Source organism: Hypomesus nipponensis, chromosome 18 (genome assembly GCF_054491055.1).
Source record: "Hypomesus nipponensis isolate SF chromosome 18, ASM5449105v1, whole genome shotgun sequence".
Lineage (NCBI taxonomy): Eukaryota > Metazoa > Chordata > Actinopteri > Osmeriformes > Osmeridae > Hypomesus > Hypomesus nipponensis.
Genome location: NC_140378.1, coordinates 14,196,383 through 14,222,114, shown reverse-complemented (window position 1 = coordinate 14,222,114; position 25,732 = coordinate 14,196,383). Strand labels below are relative to the sequence as shown.

General features: G+C 45.4%; 2 protein-coding genes across 2 annotated transcripts in view; both read right to left on the bottom strand.

Moving 5' to 3' along the window:
* Window positions 1-623: 623 nt before the first annotated feature.
* Window positions 624-6,417, bottom strand: LOC146252302 (putative glutamate receptor). The gene is made up of 10 exons (XM_084680938.1): window positions 6,279-6,417; window positions 5,866-5,932; window positions 4,090-4,121; window positions 3,736-3,915; window positions 3,268-3,491; window positions 2,374-2,471; window positions 1,995-2,212; window positions 1,668-1,887; window positions 1,286-1,536; window positions 624-1,092 (listed from the first exon to the last, which is right to left on the bottom strand). Exons 2-10 carry the CDS (start codon window positions 5,921-5,923, stop codon window positions 994-996), a joined length of 1,380 nt encoding a protein of 459 aa, XP_084537064.1. The 5' UTR covers window positions 5,924-5,932; window positions 6,279-6,417; the 3' UTR covers window positions 624-993.
* Window positions 6,418-8,101: 1,684 nt separating this feature from the next.
* plch2a (phospholipase C, eta 2a) overlaps window positions 8,102-25,732 on the bottom strand; it is a gene marked incomplete at its 5' end in the record, with an annotated part of 79,758 nt that continues 62,127 nt past the window's right edge. Inside the window, 15 exons of the mRNA XM_084679031.1 lie at window positions 8,102-11,038; window positions 13,405-13,774; window positions 16,840-16,919; window positions 17,066-17,212; window positions 17,960-18,044; window positions 18,163-18,287; window positions 18,425-18,532; window positions 18,668-18,850; window positions 19,082-19,170; window positions 19,268-19,365; window positions 19,486-19,584; window positions 21,028-21,183; window positions 22,231-22,338; window positions 23,913-24,084; window positions 25,497-25,617. Coding sequence (XP_084535157.1) covers window positions 9,420-11,038; window positions 13,405-13,774; window positions 16,840-16,919; window positions 17,066-17,212; window positions 17,960-18,044; window positions 18,163-18,287; window positions 18,425-18,532; window positions 18,668-18,850; window positions 19,082-19,170; window positions 19,268-19,365; window positions 19,486-19,584; window positions 21,028-21,183; window positions 22,231-22,338; window positions 23,913-24,084; window positions 25,497-25,617 — 3,560 coding nt within the window. The remainder of the gene's footprint in view (window positions 11,039-13,404; window positions 13,775-16,839; window positions 16,920-17,065; window positions 17,213-17,959; window positions 18,045-18,162; window positions 18,288-18,424; window positions 18,533-18,667; window positions 18,851-19,081; window positions 19,171-19,267; window positions 19,366-19,485; window positions 19,585-21,027; window positions 21,184-22,230; window positions 22,339-23,912; window positions 24,085-25,496; window positions 25,618-25,732) is intronic.

The window sequence follows — 25,732 nt, the reverse complement described above, 5'->3', positions numbered from 1 at the left end:
AAATGTGCAGTCTTGAAGAAGAAAATGCAAAGAGGATGATTGATTACTCATTTCATTTATGAGTCAAATAATACAGCCACATTCTTAACATGAAAATGTATTTCTGGACATGCATTTTCATTTTCAAATTTGAGTCCAATAATGCAGCCACATTCTTAAAATGAAAATGCATCGCTGGAAATGCATTTTCATTTTCAAATTTTACATTTCAAATTGAATTTTGGTATCTATTTGCTGGGGCATATTTTGAAAATTACATTTCAAATGTCTTTTTTGTTTTCATTTCAATTAAGTGAAAGAATGAGCAGTCTTAAAGAAGAAAATTCAAATGAAAATAGGATGATTGATTACTAATTTCATTTATGAGTCAAATAATGCAGCCACATTCTTGAAATGAAAATGAATTTCTGGAAATTTTGTCACGATTTGCTTCCATACAGCAGCACTGTGGTTTCAACGAGACAAAACCATAGTTGGTCACGAATGTTTGTTCTTACAAAAGGTTAAAGGCAGAGTCTGTAATGTTGTTGAGACGCACTTTTTGTAAACACGATCAACTGTTGTGTCCACTGTTGGACTCCTGTGAGGAAAACACTCAAGTTTTCTACAAATAAAGAAGCAGATTCTGTATTTGGACACCTAGTATTTATTTGGTAGAGACACGTGGTTAAAGTAAAACAAAACACAAACAGTTAGCTATAACGTCTGAGTTAGTGGGAAACGAAAATATATAAAATAGGCTAGCCTACTTATTGAGGGTTGGAATGGGAGATACTACATGAAAGATTGCAATGTTACAAAAAGCTAAACACATGTTCAAACAGTCAGAATGTAAACATCACTGCAAAAGCATTTTAAGCTTTTAAAATACAATTATATCTAAAAAGCAGTGACGGTGGTGCTCTAACTCCGTAGCTTCTTGTAGAAGATACCTTTGACTACTTATCAAACGATCAAACTCACTATCTTATCAACTATTCGTACACATTTCCTTTAAGCTTTGTTTTTGTCTGAGGCATCTGGGCTTGTGTTCTTGCCACTGCTTCCAAAACGCAGACTCAGTTCCACAGCCAACACTGAGCAACACGATTTCTGTTGAGAGGATAAGAGAAGAGATAAGGAAGAAACAGAATCACCAAAAACGACCTAAGAAGCCTAAGAATATATGACCTTCCTCAAGTCTAATATCAGATGATAAAATATGAAAGTTCACTGCCAGTTTTGCTGACAGGCATCTTCCCTATAGGCTACCAGAGCTGCCAAGTCATCTACCAGTCTGCCTTACCTTGTTGTCCTTGGCCTGGCTGCGAGCCTTGCTGGCCAGCTCCAACAGTGCCATCAGAAGCCCTAGCCCCAGCCCCAGCCCCAGCAGCAGGAAGAGCCCCCGAAGGCTGTGGGACTGCAAGGGGCCCAAGTTTTGGGCCCCCTCCGCTCCAATACAGCTACTGGGCCACCACTTGTCCCGCAGGTAGGTCAGCTCACCTGACTCGCTCAGCTGTAGGATGGCTACGGTCAGATTCTTTACCAGTGGGGAACCTTGTGTGTGTGTTAGGGAGAGAGGGGGAGAGAGAGAATTCCACATTGTACATGTAAAATCCTGTCAGATATTGCATAGTGGGTAGGCGTGAGTTGGTACATCTTAGAGCAGACATTAGATAATTGCTCACCAAGGGGTGCTGCGATGCTGTACCCTCGCATGGCAATGGAATCTTGGGCTCGAGTCAGTTTGCAGTCATGACCCACAGCCAGGTCCAGAGACACTGCCTCAGCAATAAAGGCATAGTTTCCTTCCTGAGCACGACGGACACCCTCTTCCATGCTCGGAACGTAACTCTTCCAGCGCTCCATGTGCTGGTAGATACGCCGATAAGTGGGATTTTTGGAATTCTAGAAAGAAAGGAAAGTAATACAACACAAAAACATGAATGACCTGGGTTAAACAGTATTTAAAAAAGTATGCACACTTTTTGCATTCTTTACTTGAGTATACTTGCCTTAAAGAAAGACATTGTGGAACCACCATTAACTGTTCCATACTCAATGACATCCTGGTTGGCCAGGTCCTCAAAGCTGTTTATGGTGATGTGCTTGGTGTCAGAGTTCAGCATGGAGTTGAAGTTTCCAAAGTAGCAGGCTAGGAGCAGTACTGCAAACACCCACCAGGCGGCACTAATGACACGTCCTGACATGGATTTAGGGTGAGGGCCAGCACCTGAGAGTGAGCAGTCAGTTAAAATCTTTTTTTTTTTTACTTACATACAAATAAAAGTAATAAAGTTATCTGTTTCATCTATCAAAATCCAAATAGCATAGATATGCAGAAAGTGTCATAGGAAATCAGTTTGTAAGCAGTTTTCCTCACAGCTCCATTACCTTGCAGGGCGAGGGCCCCAGTGATGTACCAGAAGCTGTGCAGCAGGGTGAAACTATGCTCATCGGTCTCTGGGTCAGCCCACTCGCAGGGACTTATTCTGGAAGAAAAGACACATGTCAACCCAGCCTGGTCCTACATCACTGTATTTGATCAGGCATGCTAACGAGTCAGGGGTAGAAAAGGTGAGAAGGATACAGCAAATCTTTCTTAAAATTTTTGAGTTAAGTGCATGAATCTGGTGCACTTTGAGAGCAAAATTAAGAGGCTAGATCTATGTAGAATCTGTGCTCTTGTAATGTAATGTCCTTTAACCATAAAGACATTTTTGTATAGCATACATCATAAAAAAACTATTAAACAAACAGGATAACCTGTGTTGAACTACTTTAAAAAGCAAAGTTAAAAGCATCACTTACTGTAAAACTAACACACATCCAATAGACATCATTTTTTATATTGCATTCAAATTGTTTCTACTAGATGATGAAAGACAGGTCTGTAAACCTCTCCCCACTCTGCCTCTGATTGGCTGTGAGGTTTAGGCATTAGGAGTGACGATTGGTTCCAGAGGCAGTTATAAAGTTGGGAAGCACAGGTAAAATGTTGTGTTGGCCAGGGATACAACCTGCCACGACCCCCCCCCACAAAAAAATAAAATAAAAATAAAATAAATATCAAATAAAATTCTCTCAGCGGATCTGCACGAATCACGTAGGTTACCCATTTTGGTTTCAAAAAATTGAGTCTGACCTAAAGATGAGGAGTTTGCATGCCAGATTTATGCACAAATCTCTAGTCAGTAGTTTGTTGTACTGTTTTTATCATAGTATAACCATCTGTGGACAAATGTGTCACCCACATTTAGACAGGAAAATAAAAAACGGGGATCTCACCTGGCCACCAAGAAGGTGCAGAGGCCAGTCAGTAGGAAGGCGATGAGCACGCCCACCCACATGTCGGACGAGAAGGGCATCAGGAAGCTGAAGTTGCTCTCCTCGGATGCCAGGCCCTTTTTCAAGAGGAAGCTGATTCCAGTCTGCATAAAAGGGGTGGTCATGTCCACCGCCTGTTCCCTTATTGCCGTGAGGGTTAGTGGTGCCACAGCCAAGTCTGCCTCCTGACATTCCCATGCGCACACATGCAGGCGCACACACACACACACACACAAACACACACATACATACAGGTACAGAACACACAGTATATTCATATGTGATCAATTCAAATACAACCAACCATTGCATATGCACAAGGACAGCAATAACACGGTGACTCAAAGGGCACACACACATCTATCAAACACAACAATGACACAGTGTAATTCTGTCAGCACATCTCTAGTGTCTGTTGGGCCCACTCACCCCTCTGGTCACCTCGCCGATCATGCCAGCCCAGTTCCCGCTCTCAGTTAATATCCCGTACCTTCCATCCTTCACCAACTGTATGTTGTACTTGAAGCCCAGTTTTTTTGCCAGCTCCGAGATCAGATCGATACAGTAACCCTCCAGTTCTGAGTCTCTTGACATGGTGTACGGGTCTTGCTGGAATTACATAAAGTGCTTTAAAATGAAAGGCATATTTGGAGAAATTTACAAAAGCAACCTTTTCTGTTTGGTAAAAACAGTACACATTTGTATTGGTATCCTACACAGTAACCAGCACCATTTGCATGATACCATTAGCTCTAACTAATGAGTATTTGTGCAGTGCAGTACCTTTATAGTGGTGACAGTTAATTCCTTGGGCTCTGGAATGGAACAAAGAACACATTTAATTTAATACATTAAATTGTATTAACTGTTATCAAATATTGTCCTCATGTCAGTTAATTGGACTGAACATAAGCCGCTCCTTGCTTTTGTTAATGTGCCATGTCTGGTTGAAAACCCCAGCAGAGGTTCTAGTGGGCTAATGAAGCATGTCCATACACCGTGTTCTTCCCAACTACAGAAACAATACCATCAGCTTGCTTAGAGAGGACAATCACAGTCTTGTGCTCCTGTCTTCAGTGATTGCTCTTTGTCTTTGATGGAGGGCTCCATCAAGGGGCCATTTCATAATATGGGATTGCAGTGGGACACTAGAACAACAAAACAACTTGCCCCCTCCCCTGAATTTCTTGATAACAATCAAACAGCTTCTTCCTTTTTGTCATCTGTGACCAATGCCATTTCAGCGTGTCCACTTGCGAACTAACATGCCCCGCCAGGGTCAGGGGATAGGGGAGGGGCAGAGCGGAGGCTCCAGGGGGGTGCCACTTCTTCTTAATTGTTCCACATTTTTGGAGGGGGTATGGAGCCATTGGGCAGCTCAGTATCATATAGAGTTGGTGACATCCTGTCAACCTCCTTCAGAGAACATGGCAAGACCTACAAGCTACGGAGATGACTGTCATTTCACGGCCCATTCCAACCCTGAGTCATTGACTACTCTGGTCAATTGATTTATCACAGTCTTTTGTGGTGTCGTGGCAGGAATCCTCTCAGGCAGCCTGTGAGAAAACAGGCTGCTGCCACTTCAGATGAGGGACCCCAAAGCTTTGATAGCTCTCCAGTATTCCTGTTCAGTCCAGCTATCAATGGGGGAGAGTCAGATGTCAGGACACTTGGACTGTTCTGGAGCTCCCTCCTGCAGACCCAGCTTGAGCATGCTGAGGGGAAGTTGGAGGACTTTCAAACAGAGAGCCTTGAGGCTGGTTTACATCAAGGCAAAGTTGGGTTGGGAGCAAGAAGAGACTTCAAACAGCTTGAAAAGAGTGCTATTGCTGGCCCCAGTCTCCTAGCGCCAGGAATTTCTCCATGTATTCAGTCTTTGACAATTTTAACTCATTGTGATTGTTCACCAAAGCGAGATTAAGAAAGACATCATAGGGTCTTGAGATTTTTTTGTTGATTTCACTGCAGCAGATATCTAGCCTGGCTGCCAGCCCAACTTCTCCCCGCCCACAAAAAAATTTGGTCGGGAATTTGTGTCTGGAGGGTCTCGTATTGGGAACAACTACATAAAACCAGCATCTGGGCGGACCAATGAAATTGCCAGGGCGGGCTTTAAACGATGATGGACAGATGATCAACACTAACGTAATCAACAACGTCACGAAAGAGCCCTTGGGTTGAATTTGTTTTCAACAAACAACACATTACGTTACTCTGATTGGTTGTAGGTCTATCCAATTGAGCGAAGAGGCATTTGTTTTACGAGTTCGGTTGAAACACGCCCCATAGTCACAGCCCAACGGAGAGTTTTCAGACTTAAATTCTGACTAGAATTATGAGTATGACGTCAGGCTAGCAGATATCATTACAGTACATTTTTAAGAAATGTAATTTTAAAACATATCAAATGTCAAGTCTTTCCTTTCCTACTAAAACGACTACTACAAGTATGATAAATGATAAGGGTAGGAACCGACTTAACCTTTACGTTGGTTCTTATGTTATTTCTCTTTCCTAGTATGTGCAAGTTGGAAATTGCTGCTACAATTGGCTTACCTGTTGTGCCTGTGAGCAATGCGGTTGCGCACAGGAGCAGTGCTGTTAATGCTCTCATACTGGCAACCTGAGAATGTAACCAAAGCACAGCAATAGAACCACACAATACGTGAAAAATACAAGCAATGGCTTAAAGAAACAGCTCATCTTCTGTACACTGAATTTGCCTCCATATTGTCTTGTAAAGTTACTCTTAAAATTCTACATTCTCCAATACTAAATACTGTGCCTTTACTTAAATACAATTTCTGTCAAAACAAAGTAAACAAATCAGGATTACAATCAGCAAAAAAAAAAAAAAAAAAAAAAAAATCCTGTGTAATTTTCAGTTTACACTACTTCCACACACATATATATATATATATTTATTTACATATATATAGTTCTTTGAAGTGATGTAGTGATATCCTTACCTCAGATTTTGAGAGACGGTGTCGCAACTAAGCAGAAAGGCTACTGTAACGGTGGAGTGTGGAACAATGTCAAAAACATGAGCTTCCCAAAACGAATACAAGCAAAGTGGGCCAGGCTTCAGCTTTAGGAGGGGATTTATAATGGGGTGCATGTTGAGGAGGAGGTGGGAACTACAAGTAAATAGGGAAATGTGGGTATGGTCCGGGGGAGGAGTATTTCGTTTTTTGGTCTGTGTCCTCACAGGTCCACGGTTTGAGTCCAGATATCTTTGCTGTTTCTATGCTGCTTAATGGCCTATACTAAAGACCTTATACATTTAATCAATAAAATACTTAGGAGCTACCACTTCATAGTCACAAGGCCTGAAATAAACTGATTTTAAGCGGGATTTGTAACTATGATTAGGAAACAGATGTGGCAGTAATCCACACACAATGTTTTTTGTTGCAAAATGTACCGAAAGGACTCTCCCAAAATATTTTGTTAAGCCAATTAAATGGTTAGACAAAGCTCCAGAGTCAGGGCAGGGGAGGCAGTCTCAGCAGCAGCTTTCCAACCCTGACAAATCTGTTGGGATTCCTCAGGAGATGGAGGCAGAGGGCGGAGACATGTGGTCACAGGGAAAACAAGTAAAGTATTCTTGGAGTCTTCCAAAGGGCAAAATAATAGTGGTATATAGAACTGACTAGAAACTAGAAACTTTTTGACCAGCATGAAAACAGAATTCAATATGCATTAACACCTGACAATTTTTTTGTATGTGGTTAATTATGGACCACACAGAACAAGACACTACTGCATAATTGAAAACACTTGTAATCTATTGTATGACTTTTTTTCATGTTCAAAAGCAAGGAGTTGAACACATTTAGGTTTGAGTTATTCAAGTAAAAAAAAAAAACACTTATCAAAAAGTATGTTCAATTGTTGTGTCTATTCTTGAACAGAACTCCCTAAATCTCAATTTTGTATAAATTCAAATAAGTGGTTAGGGGGTTGTGTGTGGGGGTATGGGAGGAGGGGGTCACTTTGAAACAACAACTTTAACTTCTTTCAGAGTGCTCAACAGGCTGAAGATAGTCTGGGAAGGGGGGGGTCAACTGTGCCAAACAGCCCAGATAAATACAGTTTTAAGAGAGTTGGGAGTGCTCTGGGAATCCTAATGAAGCTGTCTTTTGTGTGTGTTTCACAGCGGGGCCCTGTCTGTGTGGCTAACAGGAGCATGTCGCGCCTCAGAAGCCTCCCAGTAATAATGGCAGGGGCTTGCCAACTGACAGCAGCTCGCCAGAGGTGGTCGTCACCTTGGCAACTACAGCATGGTCAGGCTTATGAGCAACAAAGTCAGTTAGCAGTGAAAGGGTTTAGGTAATGCTATACACTCTAATAATTTAAACAATCCTTTTCTAGGATTTGGTTTACTACAGCATGTAGACCATGGATGAGGACATCCCATACCCCTGCTGTAGGCTACTTGGAAAGCATTGTAGTTAAATATTTTGGCTTTGTTGAATAAAACTGGGGACTGAAGAGAAAAGTTTTCTTGTTTAAACCACTGTCTGGTATGAAATATAACTGGTCTGCCTATAATTGTTTAGCACATTTTTGGACTCACAGGAGTTTGGCAAACAGCCAGTGAGGATTAGAAAGGTTAGGCGTAAACAGCCCTAGTTTGGGTTCAAGCCGGCAAAGCAGTCTGCATAAGCACAGCCTGAACTCTTTTGTTATTGGGCTCTTTTGTTAACTGACTGCCATCTGTTCTGAACACGGTTGCACTATATTGTGAATGACGTATAGTGATAACATACGAGATACAAACTCATGGTACTATACAGTAAAGAGATTTATTCAGCTCATTATTACATGGTTTTATATTTAAATAGTGTTCCTAAAATGCTGCAAAGAACTGGCATGGCAGTGCAAACAGTACAGTACAAATAAACGTGCTTTGATACCACCATGTTGAAGGAATTTAGACATGATCCTGTTGTGGCCAAACATTCCATTAATCAGTCTTAAACTGTGCAGATAAACTGACAAATTTCCATTTAAAAAGTCATTGTAAAATAAAATCGACCCTTAGGACAAAAACAATGCATAAAATACATGCAGTCAAAAGAAAAATTGATAAAACGGATGCTAAATAAACAACACTACTACTGTTTTTTTGTTTTGTCTAGCATCAAATATCTGTGGACATGCCATGGAGATGGATAGTTAGCAACAATGTTGGCAGCACAGTCAAATCACCATTTAGTCACTGTACGCAGAAGATAAAAAAGTAAAAAATGAAAATGAAATAATAAAAGACCTTTTATTCCATAAAATATTAATTTCCTACTATCCTTAGAGACAAATACATAGCATGGTCTTTTGCTTGCATCCATTTGTTTAAAAATCCATCTAGGTTATCTTCAGTATAATACATTGTCATAGTAAAAAAAAATATTGCTAGCACATAGCTCCGCTACTGGGTATATAATGTATCAACATATACAGTGTTTTTAATCTCAGTTTAGAAGTACAGTATGCTCTCACATTTCAAGTTTAAAGCAAGAAAAAAGGGTTGGAATGGGTCATTTCAAAACATAGTCCACTATTGGCCCTCTATTGCTGCTGCAGGATATTGTCATGTTAGAGTGAAAACTTGGACATGGAGGACATCTCTAAAAACTTAGACAGGCATAAAGAAAGTTTTGCAAATTGTTATCGAAATATATTTTGTCAATATTTAACATCTGGTGCAAACAATTGGCTGCAATGTAGAGACCACTTTACTAAGATCTCTTTGTCTCTATTAGACTAATGTGTTGTTTGGTTCTAGTACAGTGACCAGTTAAGAGTTAAATGCTTCGAGTGAATTATGAATAATGGATACAACAGTGATAACATAATCCAGAGTTGTAATGTAATTCTCATAGCAATGAACAAAAAAACTTATCTATATGGTGATTGTGGCTTCATTTAAATGTCTCTGGAAGATTAGAATTATTCAGTGCTTTAACGACAAATTGGTAAGACAGATCCTGTCAAGATAAACAGATTCCCTGTTCTTAACAAAAAAATTCAATTTCCACTTGTGGAACATTGGATGGATTTCCTCAGTTAAACTCTGAGGCCTCTCACGTTCAGTTCCAACAAGTTCAGAGCTTAAGCCTAAAAAAGACTTCGTTATTGTTGGGGTTGGGGTCAGTTTGGGACTGTCTGCTGGGGGGCCCTGGGGGGGTAAGCTGGCTCAGCAGGTCCAGACCAGCACAGGGGCTCCTGGCAACACAGCATGCCCCCTCAGGGTTGCCCCGTTCCTCGATGGGGCTGCCACTGATGCTGCCAGCACCAGCTGTGGCCTGGGCGAGTCTCTGGAGCCTCTGCCTCTCCTGAGCCTGCTTGGCCCTGTTGGCGATGTAGCGCACCCTGCTCTGGCTCCGGGACGACATCCTCCTCAGGGGGGCCTCTTCCGACTCCTGGGGCAGTGGCTGGGGCGAAAAGTCGCGAGCCGTCAAGGGCTCCACATCAGTCAGCATCCGCAGCTGCTCCGTCAGGTCACCGGCGGGCCTTGGCTTCTGCGGACTCCCTCTCCGGAGCTGGTCCCTGGAAGGCCTGACGATGAAGCTACGGCTGATGCTACGGTATTTGCTGTCAAAGTTGCAGGCGATGTCATCCGAGGTCAAGTCTCCTAAGCTCTTGGACATGGAAGCCCCTGTGTCGACGGAGCTGCTGGCAGCAGTGGGAGGCACCGAGGGCCTCTTGGCTGTGGAGGTGGTGGAGGACGACTGCTTCAGCCCCTCCATGTAGAGCCTGCTCCAGGTGTGCCTCCGCTGGGTGAGTCTGCTGGGGGACTCTGTCGGCACCTCTCTGGGTGTTCCTAGGGGTCGGGGCTGGAGCTCGTCCTCCAGCTCCCCTTGCCGGAGGTTGGGGTTGGACTTGGATTTGCTGACCCGTGGGGTGGCATAGGAGGTGATGACTGAGTGAGGGTGGTTGGCCCAGGGTGAGCTGGTCCCACTGCCTGAGGCTCCGCCCCCAGCGCTGCTCAAACAGGTGAGGCTCTTCCTGGTCAGGTTGGGGAGGGACAGATCGATCACCGTGTCGTTGGAGGAGATGCTGGACGAGGACGACACACTGTCTCGATGGCTGCCTGGCTCCAGCTTGCTCCAAAGTCGGTCGTTCAGGGTGGCATCAGTGCACACTTCCGGCACTGTTGACTGGCACTGCCCTGTCCCCGGTGCCACTCGCACATGTCCTTCACTTTTGGTCCTACGGACAGGGGTCTTTGAGGAAGGGGGGCCAAACAGTGCCCTCAAGGCCTGGACTTTGGGAGGGTTGGGGACTAAAGACTGTTTAGTGGAAGGGACAGCAGAGGACGGCTCCATCTTACACTTAGTATTTTGGTTAGCATGTGGTGCCTCAACTTGAAGGCATTGCTCCTGGTGGGGCCCAGTGCCGTTGCTGACCCAGGGGTCTTTATTGGAATGGGAGTTGGGTGGTTGCGAGTCTGGTGCCTCGCATGAAGGGAGTGGAGTTCCAGGGGCTGAGGAGGCCCTGTGAAGGAAAGGGGGCCTGCTGTTGTTCCCCCTGTCGTTGACAGGACTCTCTCCCTGGTGGTTTGGAACAGTGGTTATTGCTGTGGATGGTGGGGAGCGACAGTGGGATGACGTGTGGTCTGCTAGAGAAGGGGCAGAGCGAGTGAAGCGTCCATCAGCTGCCTCCTCTGTGATTGGTGTGAGCAGTGGAAGGGGAGGGAGTGGTCTCTGCACGGTGGAATGGTCTGTCGAGAGGAAAAGCACAACAGAGACAAACATCAGCGTGTGTATGACTGAGAACCAATTATCAATCATGGATAATTATGATGACCTGCATTAACTTAGTACCCTAACATTATGCATGCCTTCTGCTGATGCTAAAACGGACCAAAGCTGGAATTCAGTATACCACCCAAAAAAACGCCCTAAAGCAACATAAATACAGATATATATGGTCTATGTTCATTCACACAAAACCATGTACCAAGATATTCCATCTACAAGACACAAACTCCATATTCCTAGCGTCTAAACAATAGTGCCGTGTGTGATTCGTGGCACAATTATGCCGATGCCATTCTCTACCACAGATGAGGTAATGAACACATTGAGGTGCACCTGAAGACCAGCAGGGCATGAAGGCCAGAGGAGAAAGAGGGAGGTGAAACAGGCATTCAGGGAGGGGGAAAATAGTGAGGTTTCATTCAAGGGTTCTCTTTACCTGGCTTTGGTCATCCCCTCAATTCTGCACTAGGAACAGAGAGAGCGTGCAAGGGGGACAGAAGGAAAAAGGACTTTAGCACAAACAGGGAGGGATTAGAGAGAGAGAGAGGAGAGCACTAAAGCTGGAAGACACAAAATTAGACGTCAGAGAGAAACTGGAAGCACACGAAAAGAAAATTCAACATTCAAATTCTGAAGGAATCACGCCTAGTGTTAGCAGAGAGATAGAGTAAACAAAGAAATAGTCATTAATTTGTGAAGTGACCACTGACGAGGGCCATAGTACAGCTTCAAAAGTGTAATTTCTGGGAGCAAAGAACCTATGACAGCCGCATGCAGCTGATGACAAGGATAAATATGTACTGTAAATACATTGTTACACAACATTGTGTGGGAAAAGCTAAGGGACTATTAAATTGGTGTCCCCAAGTTGGCTTCTCCACGAATGTGCGTTCGGTTCCTCCAGGATGTGGGCTGGTAGCTGTGGTTAGTACTATATGCACAATAATAACCCTGTGAATTCATTGTTGCATAACTTTACTAATTAGACCCTATTGCTGATTTTTTCTCTTACTTACCAGTTTTTTCATCTGTCAGGTGGGTCAGGTATGTCAGAGGGACAAATAAGCAAACACACTGATTACATACCAGCTAAGTATTAATGCTTCTGTAAGCACTGTTACTTTTTCAATGAGTAGTGACACTATCCCGCGTCTAGTTGCTAGCAACTAGGAATTCTATTCTTTGGAGGGAACTACGGTCTAGATTAGGTTAAAGAACTAGCAAGAAACACAAATTGTGAATGGGTCAAGGAGGACGTCACAGGTCAACAGTCAGGAAGCTAACACCAGGAGTGTGTTCTGAGGACGTGGGGTAACAAGGTCTTCACTGCTAGGCCCTGCTACTGGCCCACTATGACACAGCAGGGGAAACACAGACTAGGTGGACTAAGGAGTCGACACCTGTTCTACCTTACCAGCAAAGAACATGGGGGACTTGCTGCGCAGTTCGTCCATTTTCAGGGCAAAGAGGGCGTTCATCTCCCGCTGCAGGGTGCCTACGGCGCGCTTGCGGCTGTCGAGGACCGCGCGGGACGGCAGAGCAGGAGGCAGCTCCAGGCTGCTCAGGCTGCCCAGGCTGTCACAGCTGCTGGCGTCGCTCAGCGACAGCTCACCCCCCGCGGTGCCCCCCGCAGTGCCCCCCGCGGTGCCCCCCACGGTGCCCCTGATGAACGGGTTGGCCACCGTGCTGAGGCCACAGGCCGTGCCATAGTTTGGTGGTGGCGGTCGCTGCCAACGCAGGCTGCTCCTACACTCAGGCAAGAGGGTTGTTGCCGGGGAGACAGAGGAGGTATTCTGGCGGCGGGGCATACTGCAGGAGTGGGCACTCCTTACGTTAGGGTCGGGGCAGGGCCGGCTCGGCTGGGTATCAAGAGTTTGCCTGGCTTTGGCTTTGGATCTGGGCAATGGGATAGGCCGGAACAAAGCCTGGGGCTTGATTAGGGGCTGGGCCTCTGCTTGGGACTTGGTGTGAGGCAGGGATTCAAGCTCTGGCTGGGCAGCCATGGTCTGAGGCTTGGGCAGAGGCTCAGGCTGAACCTGCCTTAAAGCTGTGGGGGAGCGGGAAGCTCTCTCTTGCTTCTCCTTACCCCCCAGTCTGGCTGCTTGCCTGTCTTCCGCCCTGGACCTCCTCTCCACCTCAGGGCTCTCCTTAGAACCGATCACACACTTGATGCAGTTGGAAGAGACCCCCATCCTGCCTGTGCTATTGATGGCCACACGGGCAAATACCCCAGGCTTCTCATCCAGGGGGTCCTGGAAGCGCAGGCGGTTTGCCCGCTTTAGTGGCTCACTCATGGGGCCTCGCAGGAAGCGTGGGGGGATCTTACCTTTGCCCTCCTCAGGGTGGAAGGCCCCATTGGTGCTGTGGTCCCAGGGGCCCGGGCCTTGGTGCTGGCCGCGCGCTGTGCTGGACGCCTCGCTGTGATTGGGCGGGGGCTGGGAGGAGGTGGCATCCCGTTCCTCGGACTCCCGGTCCTCGCTGGCGCCCTCTGAACTGTAGTCTTTGGTGTCGATGGCGATCTCCGGGAAGCCCTTCTTGACCTTAGGCTGTCCCTTGGTGGGGGCGCTGGCTGTGCGTCGAAGGAGGTGGACACCAAATGGGTGCTTACGGCTGTGCTGTGCAACAGCATGGCTGTCTAGGGAAGACTGCTTTGGGTTTCTGTGAAACAGCCCTTTTATGCCGCTGGCCACCTTGGCCTGCAAAGAGACAGAGAGTAAAACACACATATTAAACTGGTACAACACACACAGATAAACCGTCACTGTTTATGCTATTGCTATTTAAATTACCCAGTAAAGAAATACTGAGATACAATACAGTCTTAAGCCGGGTATGACCAGGAGTGACACGGTTGTCACTGCTGCATTACTGTATTAGTAAGATGACAAATGAGGGAGGGTACTTGATTATTAATCAAAGACATGCTTCAATATTCAGGACAGATACCGGATGCAATACAAACCACATACACCATAGAAAATATCTGTCCATGCAATATTCAGCCAGAAAGGTGGTACATTTAGTAATTTAGCAGACGCTTTTATCCAAAGCGACTTAGAAGAAAGAGGTATGGTATGACCAGTAATCGTACTATTTTGTTTTAAATACCAAAAGGTTACATGACATGAGATATTCTATCAGTGTTTCTTTGATAGAATGTCATCTGTCATAATAATTGATAAATTCCCAATGGAAACCCTTAATAAAAACAGCTGGAAGCCTAGATTTGAATAAATATGTTAAGTATGATTCTGTGAAATTACTCTTGCAGAGGTTAGCAATTCATGCGCTGCTGCTAGATTTAGCACATGCTCCTTCACTGCATCTGTTGAGGGTTAGGCCATCGAGTCGTTCATCGTAAAATAGACAAACTTTTCAGACCATCTAAAACTATTTATTAATTTGCTATGCAACTGTGCAAACTTATTTAAAAGTAGCAAACATTATTATACGTCTAATTCAAGTTCCATGATTGTCAAGGACAATTGTAAATTGTCAAGGACAGCTTTCAATCACTGAGATGGAATAAAACAGAAGTGTACTGTTCACAAACGATGAAGAACACATGATTCCTAATTCTGACACCACAGCACGGTGAGAGGGTGCGGCCTGTGTCCATCCAGAATGTAGGACTTGGATGGATGGTGAAAGGTCACAATGGACGTGAGGATGGCAAGGAACAGTGACCACTGACACAGAGAAAAGGTGACAAAAAGAATGATGAGACTTCACTTCACAGTCACTCATACGTGTGACAGTGGGAAATCTGTTGCACTTCTTCCACCAATACACAATCTGATCACTACTAGTAAGTATTCTGTTTTGATGTCCGTAGCTTGATCTAAATAACTTTGTTTCTGGGATGGGGGATAGAACCATTTACTTATCTTTATCCACCGGGTTGCAAGATCAAATCTCTCTATGGAACCTGACACACATCCACCTGTGCCATAGGCGAACAGTCTATGGATATTTGACACTTGCCTTGCTTCAGCACATGATGTACAGTGACCCAATATCATGTCAGAAACCATGTGGAATGTCCATGTGGTAGAACAAACAGTACTGACTGACTCAGATATGATACTCTACCAGGAACATAAATAGCTGTAAGCTATACAGTAAGCTATGAGTGAAAACTCATAGGAAGAGAATGGGCCACGCCAGCTGTAGCCAAAGACAAAATACTGCATGTCTTAATATCGAACATGAATATTTAGAAAACAAGACAAATTACATTTATGCATTTAGCAGACGCTTTTATCCAAAGCGACTTCCAAGAGAGAGCAAATGCAATCAGGGACAAAACGTACTGTTTGCACTTAATGCAAATTCACTCTAAAGAAGTTCCTGACCGTACTGTAGAAATCCATTTAAATGATGACAATGACAGAAATCAATTATCTACAACAGTTTTGCAGACGCAAACAAAATATCATGAACAGTAAGAAGAAAGGAAACAGATAGGATAGTCCTCTGACACTGTGGAACTGAATACCCCTGCAGTGCACCACAATGACTAGCTCACTCCTGACGATCATGGGAATAGATGAATCTTTAGCTAGCATCACTTTCTACTCTCACTCCAGTCTTTTTCTTGTCGTTTTCTATCTCTGCCTCTTTCTCTCTCTTATTTCCCACAACTCCAGATACAGGTTAGTGACATTGGATCTACTTTCGGTCAATGACAATGCGGGCGAGTAAAGCTGTTCACAGTCATGTTTGCAACTCATGAGGGACATGAGTTGGCCTTTCTGAATGTCTGCGATTGGCTCGAGGAGGGGAGGTGGAGTCACTGGTGTGGGGGCGGGAAGAAGAGTTGGGCACATGCAAGATGCTGATTGGGTCTCACTACACCTGAGTTCTGAGTGGCACCTTCAGGGCTCCTAATAATTTCCTGCCACTAACTGCAGCGTTTGGACAAAGAGGGGTCCACTGAAATCACAAATAAACAGGGAGGGAGGGAGAGAGACAGTAAGCAAAAGGGTGAGGGAGAGAAAGAGAGTTAGGAAGATAGAGAACAGAAAATGCACAAATAGCAAAGTCACTGACGACAAAGACACAAATACTAAGAGAAGACCAGAAATGAATAATAGAGGTTATTTACAGTATGGTGATCTGGCGTAATATGGCTTTTATATAAAAGATACATTGAGATACACTGAAATAAGAGGGTTTGAGTGTAAATAGTTTAATTAAAGTCGGTCATGTGTCCAGAGGGATCCAGATGTTTATCCTTTGTCACAACAATTCAGGACATGACCCTGACCTCAATGCTACGGTTTAGGTATGGCTGTATAGGGACAAATAAATAACAAGGCAATGTGAAAAAGAGTTTGCTGGATATTTTAAATTCCAGCTGTCCCAACACAGAGGAAACACAGATGGGACAACAGGCAGGGCTACACTTGCTGTCTACCTACTACAAATTAATGAGTCTTCTTGTTAAATGATTCACAGATTCAAGGAAGACTAATGGACCTTATTGATTTTTCAATTATCCTGTCGAATGTAAACTGCTTCAGCTCTCATGTCTTCATTTATGTCGACACTTAACGTGTCAGCTTCCCTCGCAGGTCGAGATTAAATCTTAATTTCTAAGAACGTGTTCAAACTTGATGAAGTCATTTGAATGTAATAGACTTTTTAATGGTACTTCTCTTGTCCATTGAGAATGATTGCAGATAACAGATTGTAAACAGGGGTACCCATACACCTGGCAGACCGGCGCTATGCGTGCTCCTCCTTCTGAAGTACCTACCTTACCCGTGATGTCATTCACAGCGATGTGAACAAATACGGATGCCTCCTCCATACCTTCCAGATATACATGACGGTAACCTTGAATTAAAACAAAAACCCAACCACAAAAACACGGCATCATAAATCATCACTGGAACGAGACCGTTTTTTTTCGAAAAACAAACGCTGAGACATGCACAAAGACTGGGAGGCTTTTCCAGGAAGGGTCCGGTTCATTCCACTACCTGGTAACATGCTGTTGAAGGCGAGGGTGCGCTGGCCGATGAAGTCCTGGCCAATGGGGTCGTGGTCCCACACAAGAAAGCGGACCAGGGCCAGCTCTGCCATGTGGAGGGTGAAGACCAGCGTCTCCTCCCACATGGGGTTAAACCCTGGACGGACGAGGAGGAACGGGGGGGGGGGGGGGGGGGGGAGGCAGGGAGGGGGAGAACCAAAAAAGGACCGGGGGGTAAAGGGTAGAGGCAGAACAAGGAAGGGCCGAGAAAAGCGAGGGAGAAAATGACTCAAATAAAGACAGGGGAGAGAAGGGAAGGGAAGAGAAATGGAAGTTGGAGTTGGACAGAGTAAAGCAGAGAGAAAGAGAGGAGGTAAAGAAGGAGAGTGAGAGGTGGGGAAGAGGCAGATAGGGAGAGCAGAAAGCAAGAGAGGATAAACAGAGAGGGAGGGAGAGGTGAGTGAGACAGCTGGCTCAGCAGACATGAATAATTCAGACTGTGCGTGTGTGTGTGTGTGTGTATGCCTGCATGGGCTTCCAGAGACAAGACTGTCCACGCACAACTGTGGTGCCATGCTCGTTCATAATACATCACACATACACACACAAAGCACATGTATCCTTGCCTAGCCACACACAACTCATGGATCCTCATGTCCATATCACACACCCAACAGCACACCACAAGGGCAAAATATACCAAGTAGTCACCCAGTAACTCATAACAAATCTAGATAATGTATTCCTGTAGCAGGCACTTTTATCCAAAGCGACATACAGCATAGGGATGCTTTGAACTTGTGACTTCTTGATTGGTCATCAAGTGCTGTGTTCCCCGGATGACTAACCAGTTCATAACGTTGCAGGGCCCACATTCACATTATGCTGCATCAGCTTTGCTCACCATTGTCGTCCACCACCCTCGTCTGCTCCTTGCAGCAGTCCACTGGCAGACCAATGATCTCCACCTCAACAAAGGGGTCGATGATCTGAGAGAAGAAAAGACAGCAACATCTGCATTTAACACCCTGGCAGGACTCTGGTAGAGGTCAACCCTTTAGCGTGCAGGACTGTGTGTATGTGTGTGTGTGTGTGTGCTTGTGTTACCTCTCCCCTGTCTCCCATCATGGAGTCTTTGGGTTTGGGCAACTGCTGACCACTGATGATCTTCAGCACCAGCTGTTTCTTCATCTGGCCTGGCAGTGGGTCCTCCATCATAGGGTTAAAGGTACCTATGGGGGTAAACACAGGACCAGGAAGGCTTAAAGTTGCATCGCTGTGGGAGTAGTCAGAATAACAAAAGATGTCTGACTGACCGCACTTCAAGCTAGGCTAAGGGAATCGGTAGCGCGAGTCTGAGGCGGCTCACCTTCACACATGCACGCAGGCTTCAGCATGTAGCCACAGTTTCCGTTGCTGTAGAACTTGGCTCGGTTCAGCTGGAGAACACGCCCCTCAGACTGGTAGTTCAATGCAACTGAGAGAGAGAGCGAAAGGCCGTCAGGAGTGTACGCCCCTGTTGACGTTCTTACCCACCCGAGGATCATCTCTAATGAGGACAGTCAGGTGGGTGGTCACCCTCCCTCCGTGGGGGGCCGTGTGAATCCTTTACCCAGGTGGCACCCAGCGTTCCAGAAGGGCTGGGGGTTGAAGTTGGATGAGTCCACACGGTAGGAGGAGGGGTAGATTCGGGAGAGCTGGCGCTGGTTGAAGTGGGTCAAGCCAGCCGGCTTCTGCTGCAGGATCTGGTGGGCCTTGGTCTCGCTGAGGGACGACACCTGCCAACTGCAGCTGGCTGCTGTTCATGAGTACATGTTGTTTAAGAACAAAATGTCTTCAATGCTCTAAAATATGAGATACAGTGCTATGCATTGTGTGAGAAATGGAGAGGCCAACATCTGGACATCATCATAAGGATTTGTGATGCTGGGAGGAAAGAAAGTCCCTATGGGCCAATAAGGAACTGTATGCGGGGGAGGGGAAAGAGAAACTGAGAGGGGAGGGCGAGCAAGAGAGACATGCGCACCTTGTGTCTCGATGTCACAAACCCCCACTGACTTGGTGTACTTGACCAGGTCTGAGAGGGCTCTGGACAGCTTCATGGTCTTCTTCTTCCTGCAGGACCAACCAGATGACAGGGGTGAGATCACAGCAGGCTGGGCCAGACAGCTGGCCTGCGGGGACGGTGATGGCTCAGTAGCTGTGGTGGTACCTGCTGTGGTGGAGAGGGGCTTTGGAAGCACTGCTGGTGCTCTCCTGGTCTGTGTCGGTGTCCTCAAAGCTGGACGTCTTCTTGAGCTTGGTCTTTTTCTGCAGGGGGGTCAGAGAGCAGCAGTCATGGCTTGGCCAATGGCAGGGAGAAGACAAAGGGAGAGTAAGGGAGAAGGGAGGGATGGGCAGCGTGTGGGCAGAGGGGCACGAGGAGCTGACCTTGCGTTTGGAGAAGCTGCCCATGAAGGACCTGCCCAGGCGCTTGTTGGTGCTGGGGTTGGCCTCGTCTCCTGTGTCGGTGCCGTCCTCACCTTTGTCCTGCAGACCAATCACATCACAACTCAGAACCTTCTGTCCTGGCATAAGGATACACATTTCTCTCAGAACATGTAAAAAAAAATCAACATTTACAGACACAAGAGACTAAATGTCAGCTGTGATGACGTTTATTTGATTTATGTTGTCATTGCAGACTAATTGACAGACCAATTAGCCTTGTAATATTATTTGTAGAGAAGGTGATTAGTGGACGGTGAAAGGAAAAACTTCATTAGTATACACAATGCATTCTGGGTGACAACCAGCGCCGTTGATAGTTCACAGTCATCATGGTGTGGGTGTGTGTTGATAAAGGACAAAGAGGACAGTAAGGAAGTAGGCAAAGTGACAGAGAAAAGTCATGAGAGTAGGAAAGAGAGAGAAAGAGTGGGGGGGGGGGGGGTAAATAGTTCCTTTTGCCTCAGATAAACTAGAAAGGTCTTGAGTTGTGGATATACAGCAGCGGTTATTAATAACTGTGAGGTAAGACAGGTGAACTAACTAACCTGCCCTGACCTCTATATATCATGCAGGGTTTTGCGCAGCACTTTCAGTTAAGGCGGCACCCTAAGCAACACACGCCTGCCACTTTACCGTCGCCCTATTTGTTGAAATAGTGATATCCGCCGTGTTACTCTGTCCTGTTTTCTCCCTTCCATTCCAAAACACCAGTCTCCCTTCTCTGCAGAGTCTACGCATTAGTCTATTGCACAAACTAGCCCCCCCCGCCCCTCCCCCGCATTCTTCTATTGCACAAACTAGCCCCCCCCGCCCCTCCCCCGCATTCTTCTATCGCACAAACAAGCCTAAAAGACAGTATTGCTTAAGTTTCCGCTTACTGACCTAACATCTAAAAAATGTGACTGTTTGACCCTGGTTGTTTCCCTATACCCCAGGGATTTTCAACACAAGTCCTTCTTTCTTGTCTTCAGCTCTGTCTCTAGTGTTGAACATCTGTATTAAGTTCTGCAGCCTGTTTCCTTTTTACTCCCTTGCATATTGTGGAGATCCTCTTTTGATAGACATAAACAATTGAACTGATTATGTAACTGTTTGGAAGTACTTTTTAAAAGAGTGCTCAGATAACGTAATGTCAGAGAGCCTTTCTATTCCAGGCATAGTTTTGGTACTGTTTTACAACAGCTCCTCCCCTTGCTGCAAAAATAAACAAATAAAGACAAATTCTTCTGACCTTACTTTTAAGGATAAAACTCTACCACAATACATTCGCCAATATGAAACGTTTTTCAGATAACTCTTAACTATTAAATACCGATTGGGTTAACACACGTGGCAGTGGCATGAAAACCGACCTATGGCATCCAAGTAGTGGGCATTTATTGTGTTGGGACATGTATTGTATTCTGCTGGGCGCGTAGTGTAGACTTGCTGGCTATACTACTGAATGAGAGTGCAGTCAGTGTGTTTTAGCCATGGCTTTACCTTCTGGGAGCCCTCCTCAGGGGCCTTCCCTGAGGGGGGCAGGGCAGCTATGGTGAAGCTGTCAGGGTCTTCCCTGTCTCGGATCTTAGACTCTTTCATCAGGTTGTCCAGCTTCTTCTTGGCCAGGTTCTCCACCTGCTTCCTGTTGACTGATGTCTTGGAGGATTCCACAGAGGAACAACGGGTATAAAGGGAAAGAGAGGGGGAAATAATACACATAAGTACACAGTGTGACAGAAGCAGGTCAACTATCTATGGGAGTAAGACAACAAGCTCAAAATAACATCTCAGCAGAAATGAAAAACAAGAACATATTGTCCAATGTTGGCCTCAATGACCAGAAGAAAAGGCCATGCAATATCCTGTTTTCCAGCAGCACAGATAGCATGGAGAAAATCAGATGTATGTCTATACATTACACCTAATGAATGATTCATCCATTGATTACGCATGAGCATGAGTTTGATAGAACAATTGTCTTCTATCGTTGCTCGTCTCTGACCACTAGATGGAGCCGTTCATCCATAAACAAATTCAGATGGCTGTTCGATGCTCACGCATGCAACATCATGACATAGGGGTAGGACTAATGTCAGGCTGCATTAAAATGACACCTAAGGTTAGAAAAACTTCTGTCACACCACTTGTTAGTAAACTGTCGGGTCTTAGACGATGGAACTGTCCCAGCCCTGACTGCATGACCTTCCACCAAATCTCCTGTTCATGTTCTAGAAACAAGGCATCCATTTCAAACACACAGAGCATGACAGAATACCGTGTTGTACAGTACCTTCCACTTTGGAATGAGCAAGAAACATTGAAAGGAGGAGAAGGCAGGAGGAGAGAAGGCGGGAAGAGAGGGTTAGGGATAGAGAGACAGGAGAAAGAAGATTGATGTGAGGTAAACGAAGGAAACAGGGCTTCACAGGAGAGAGACAGCAGGGAGAGAGCCAGCAGGGAGGCCCCTGAAGGATGGAGATACACTCATCCTTGAGACATCATTCATCTAAGACAGTCTCTTATGCATTCACTGGCTGTCACACGCATACAGCACAAACACGGACACGCACACTCATGGCATATTGTAGTGCACCTCCAATCAAACATATATCCAAGAATATATAAAATGGATTACAACAGCATAGATTAGAATAGAGGTGCGTATGACGAGACAAAGGAGGCATAGGATGAAGAGAGTCCTACATCTCCATTCATCAGTTTACAGTCGTCCTCCATCTCGTCTGCGCTGTCCTCGTCCGACACGTCGCCCTCCTCGGCGTCCTCGTCGATGTTGGAAGGGAGCTTCTTCCCCTGGGTGAGACACAGAGCTGTTAACCTCCTCCCCACTGGAGACAATAACACGACACAGGTGCAGAACAGTGGAAGCCCGCAGACAGCCTGGTTCTGACTGAATCAAATGGAAAACGCCCCCAATATTGCAGTTGCCGTGTCAACATACTTATAGTGTATGCATACACTGTACTGTGAATTTACGAATCCAATTTGTGGTCTCTGGTGCAAGTCTGGTCTTGTAAACATCCTGTGATTCAAGGACTGTTTGGCCCCATGGTATCAGAATGCCTGATTTGCCCCTGGGTTCTCCATAAGTAAATGGGGAGGCCCTGACTGTAGAATAACCAGGCACCAGGGACTTGTGTGTGCCAAAGGCAATCTGAAGGAATGACAGAGGAAGGCTTCACTAGAGATACGCTCATGGGCAGGTAAGTGGACGGCTTTAAAAAGGGCATGAGGAGTGGTTGTGGAGGCACTTTAAAAGATGTAACAATGATGAATGAAAGGGTGCAGAAATCCAGGGATCGATGCGGAGGTAAAGGATGGGGCCGTGGTGCTCCCCGCCACAGCCATATATTTCCCCCGGATTTAACAAGAGAGGATGTTAGTTTGATTCTCCGCAATCATCGTCAATCGTGGTGACAGGGGAGAATGAAGCCCCATGCTGCTGGCAGTGATTGGCTGACGGCACCAGCCACAGAAAAGCCCCGGCATGGGACACATGGTTCTGGAGCAGGTCGATGAGGCAGCGTTCAGAGGTGTAGAAAGGTTTTGTAAGTGTTGCTGTGGGGTTATGGAAGATGCCGTGTTGTGCACCACACAAGAGGCTCCAACAGATGCGCATGTGAACTGTGGACACACACCCTCATACAAGAGTATGGGCCAGCTAGATCCTAGCATGACATCCTCTCTATAACTAAACCAACTGGTATATTAACAAATAATAACAATAATAAATCTAAACATCCCTTGGGTTCTGGTTCATAGATACCACTAAGTATGGCTAAGATGTGCACATTTCCTTCTTCTCTCTGAGCCCTCTACAATTTTGGAGGTGAAAAAGCTGGTCAAGTGGCTATTAAATGCACAATACTAACGACTCCTTCACCGTTACCATTTCAGAGCAGGACACAGAGCACTTAAGTTTGAGAAATATTTGCTAACTATTAGGTTACAGCATATCAGCAACTTTGGAGAGAATGAATAAAGTAGCATGTGGGTCCCACTGTCATGCAGTGCTGTGTTCACTGACCCGTGCTGCTGTAGCTGCCTGATATGGACCAATTAGTCCAAAACAGCCCGTGGCCCAGAGTCAAGTTATCAATAGGAGCTGCACACACTTCAGACTGGAAGTAGAAGCATCTCCACTCCAGTTCAGGAAGCCCCCCCTCATCACCTTCTACTCTACACCCTACCTCTGTGTGCAACTACATCAGTGGAGCATAGCGTCTGTCACCGGATGAAACACTTTGTTACAAACCATTTAGGTTCAATACCCCATGTCTGACAATAATGGCATACCCAATTTCCAGATGTTTATGTGGGCCGTGTTTTCAAAATCATCCAGACAAACAGGAAGCCATGCTCATTACCTTGACCAGGATCTTGCCCCTGAGGCTGTGGGGGGAGGGCAGGCGGCCAGACTCGTCTGCCTTGATGCTGGAAAGGTCCAGCTTGTCCCCCAGAACCTCCACCAGGCACTGGGCCATCTTCTTCTGCTGTGGAACACTGCAGTGGTTCTCTATGGAGAGGATGACTGGGAACCTGTGGATACAGAAACACAAGGTCTGCTTACTGGAAGGTAGCAAAGAGGGAGTCGAAGGAGACAGAATGAAGCAAAGTTCATTCCAGAATAAATATCCTTCTGAATAACAACAGTTCCTCTTTCTCTGCTCCAGTGTTCTATGGACTGGAGACGGTGAGACCTCAAACAAAGGGTGGCCGATCATTATTCAGTTTTATATGACAGACAAGATTTTCATTCCAATCATGTTACCTCCAACCCAACGGAAGGCCTTTTTGAAAATGTTCCAGAAAACATCCTTTGATGCTGAATACATTCCTTCACCCCTCCATTTCTTGCAATTATCTGCAGACTGTTGCATGAAATATCGCTCTTAACACACACAAAGGCTCACAGTCACCCACAAATACACGCAAAAGCCAATGTTCCGCCAATGCTTCATTTTACTTGTGAGATTGAGTCTATAAATAGCTGTTCTTTGCAGCAAACTCCAGATTGTGTGCATCGTGATGGCATTGTCACCTTTAGTGGAGCGCCTTCCCAGTGAGGAAGTGTATTTGTGTGAAACATGTTGCATATGTGTGAGAGTGTGTGTATATATGAGTGAGTGTATGTACGCATGCATGCGTAGGTCATGTGAAAACAGTCCAGTGAACCTTCCAGCTCCCAGGACTGAGAGGGGACGTTTCTCTACATCTACTTCCACACAAACCACATTCTGAAACAGGCTTATAACGAAGGTGTCACCATGACATATGTCACACTGATACACATGACAATCACACTGTATGACTGTGACTTAGGGCACACTTGCAAAAGTATGGATGATGGTGACTCTGGAGTGACATCCAGTAGGATATCCCCCACACTGAACACAGGGAATCTAATGTCTAGTACTCTAGTTTAAGAAATTGCTAAATAAATAAAGTAGAAATTGTCCCAAAAAGTCTTAAGACCGTTAATGGGACTACTGAATTATTGGCCTTTTATGGCAGAAATACAGAAAACATCTGTTGGAAAAGCACCCTCTGCCTCTGCAAATGTTAAACATTTTCTACAGTACATTTTGATGATATACGGCGGCTTTCCACATCTAGGATATTGAGAGGGCTGCTATGATGCACCAGTAGCATTCACATGATTATTCCCATCAAACTCATGAACATTAAAACACCATCCAGGAAGAAATAGAATCCCAAGCCTCATTTTCTCTGATCTCATGGGTTTAAAATGATTCTGTCTTCTTTTAAGAGCACCATAATACAAAATGACAGGGCACCTCAACCTAATTTGCAATATGTCATAAAAGCACCTGTGATATTTTTTTTCTTTCCCTGTGCTTTTTCCATAGACGAGTTGGAATCTATAAACCTTGAAGCTGGAGTAGAATGCGGTTTGGGGAAAATGTGCTGATTCTTTTCTATCCACTTACTCATTTTTCACAAAGGCGTACTTGTTGATGGTCTCGATGACGTCCTTAAACAGAATCTTGGAGGTGAGGGTGTAGCCGTGGTGAACGATAGGCTCTCCATCCTGTCCATCCCAGCAGTCCACTGAGGAGAGGGAATGAGGCACGCACACAGGAGCACCATGAGATGAAGCTCTGTGTGTGTGAGTGTATGTGTGTGTGTGTGAGTGTATGTGAGTGTATGTGTGTGTGTGAGTGTA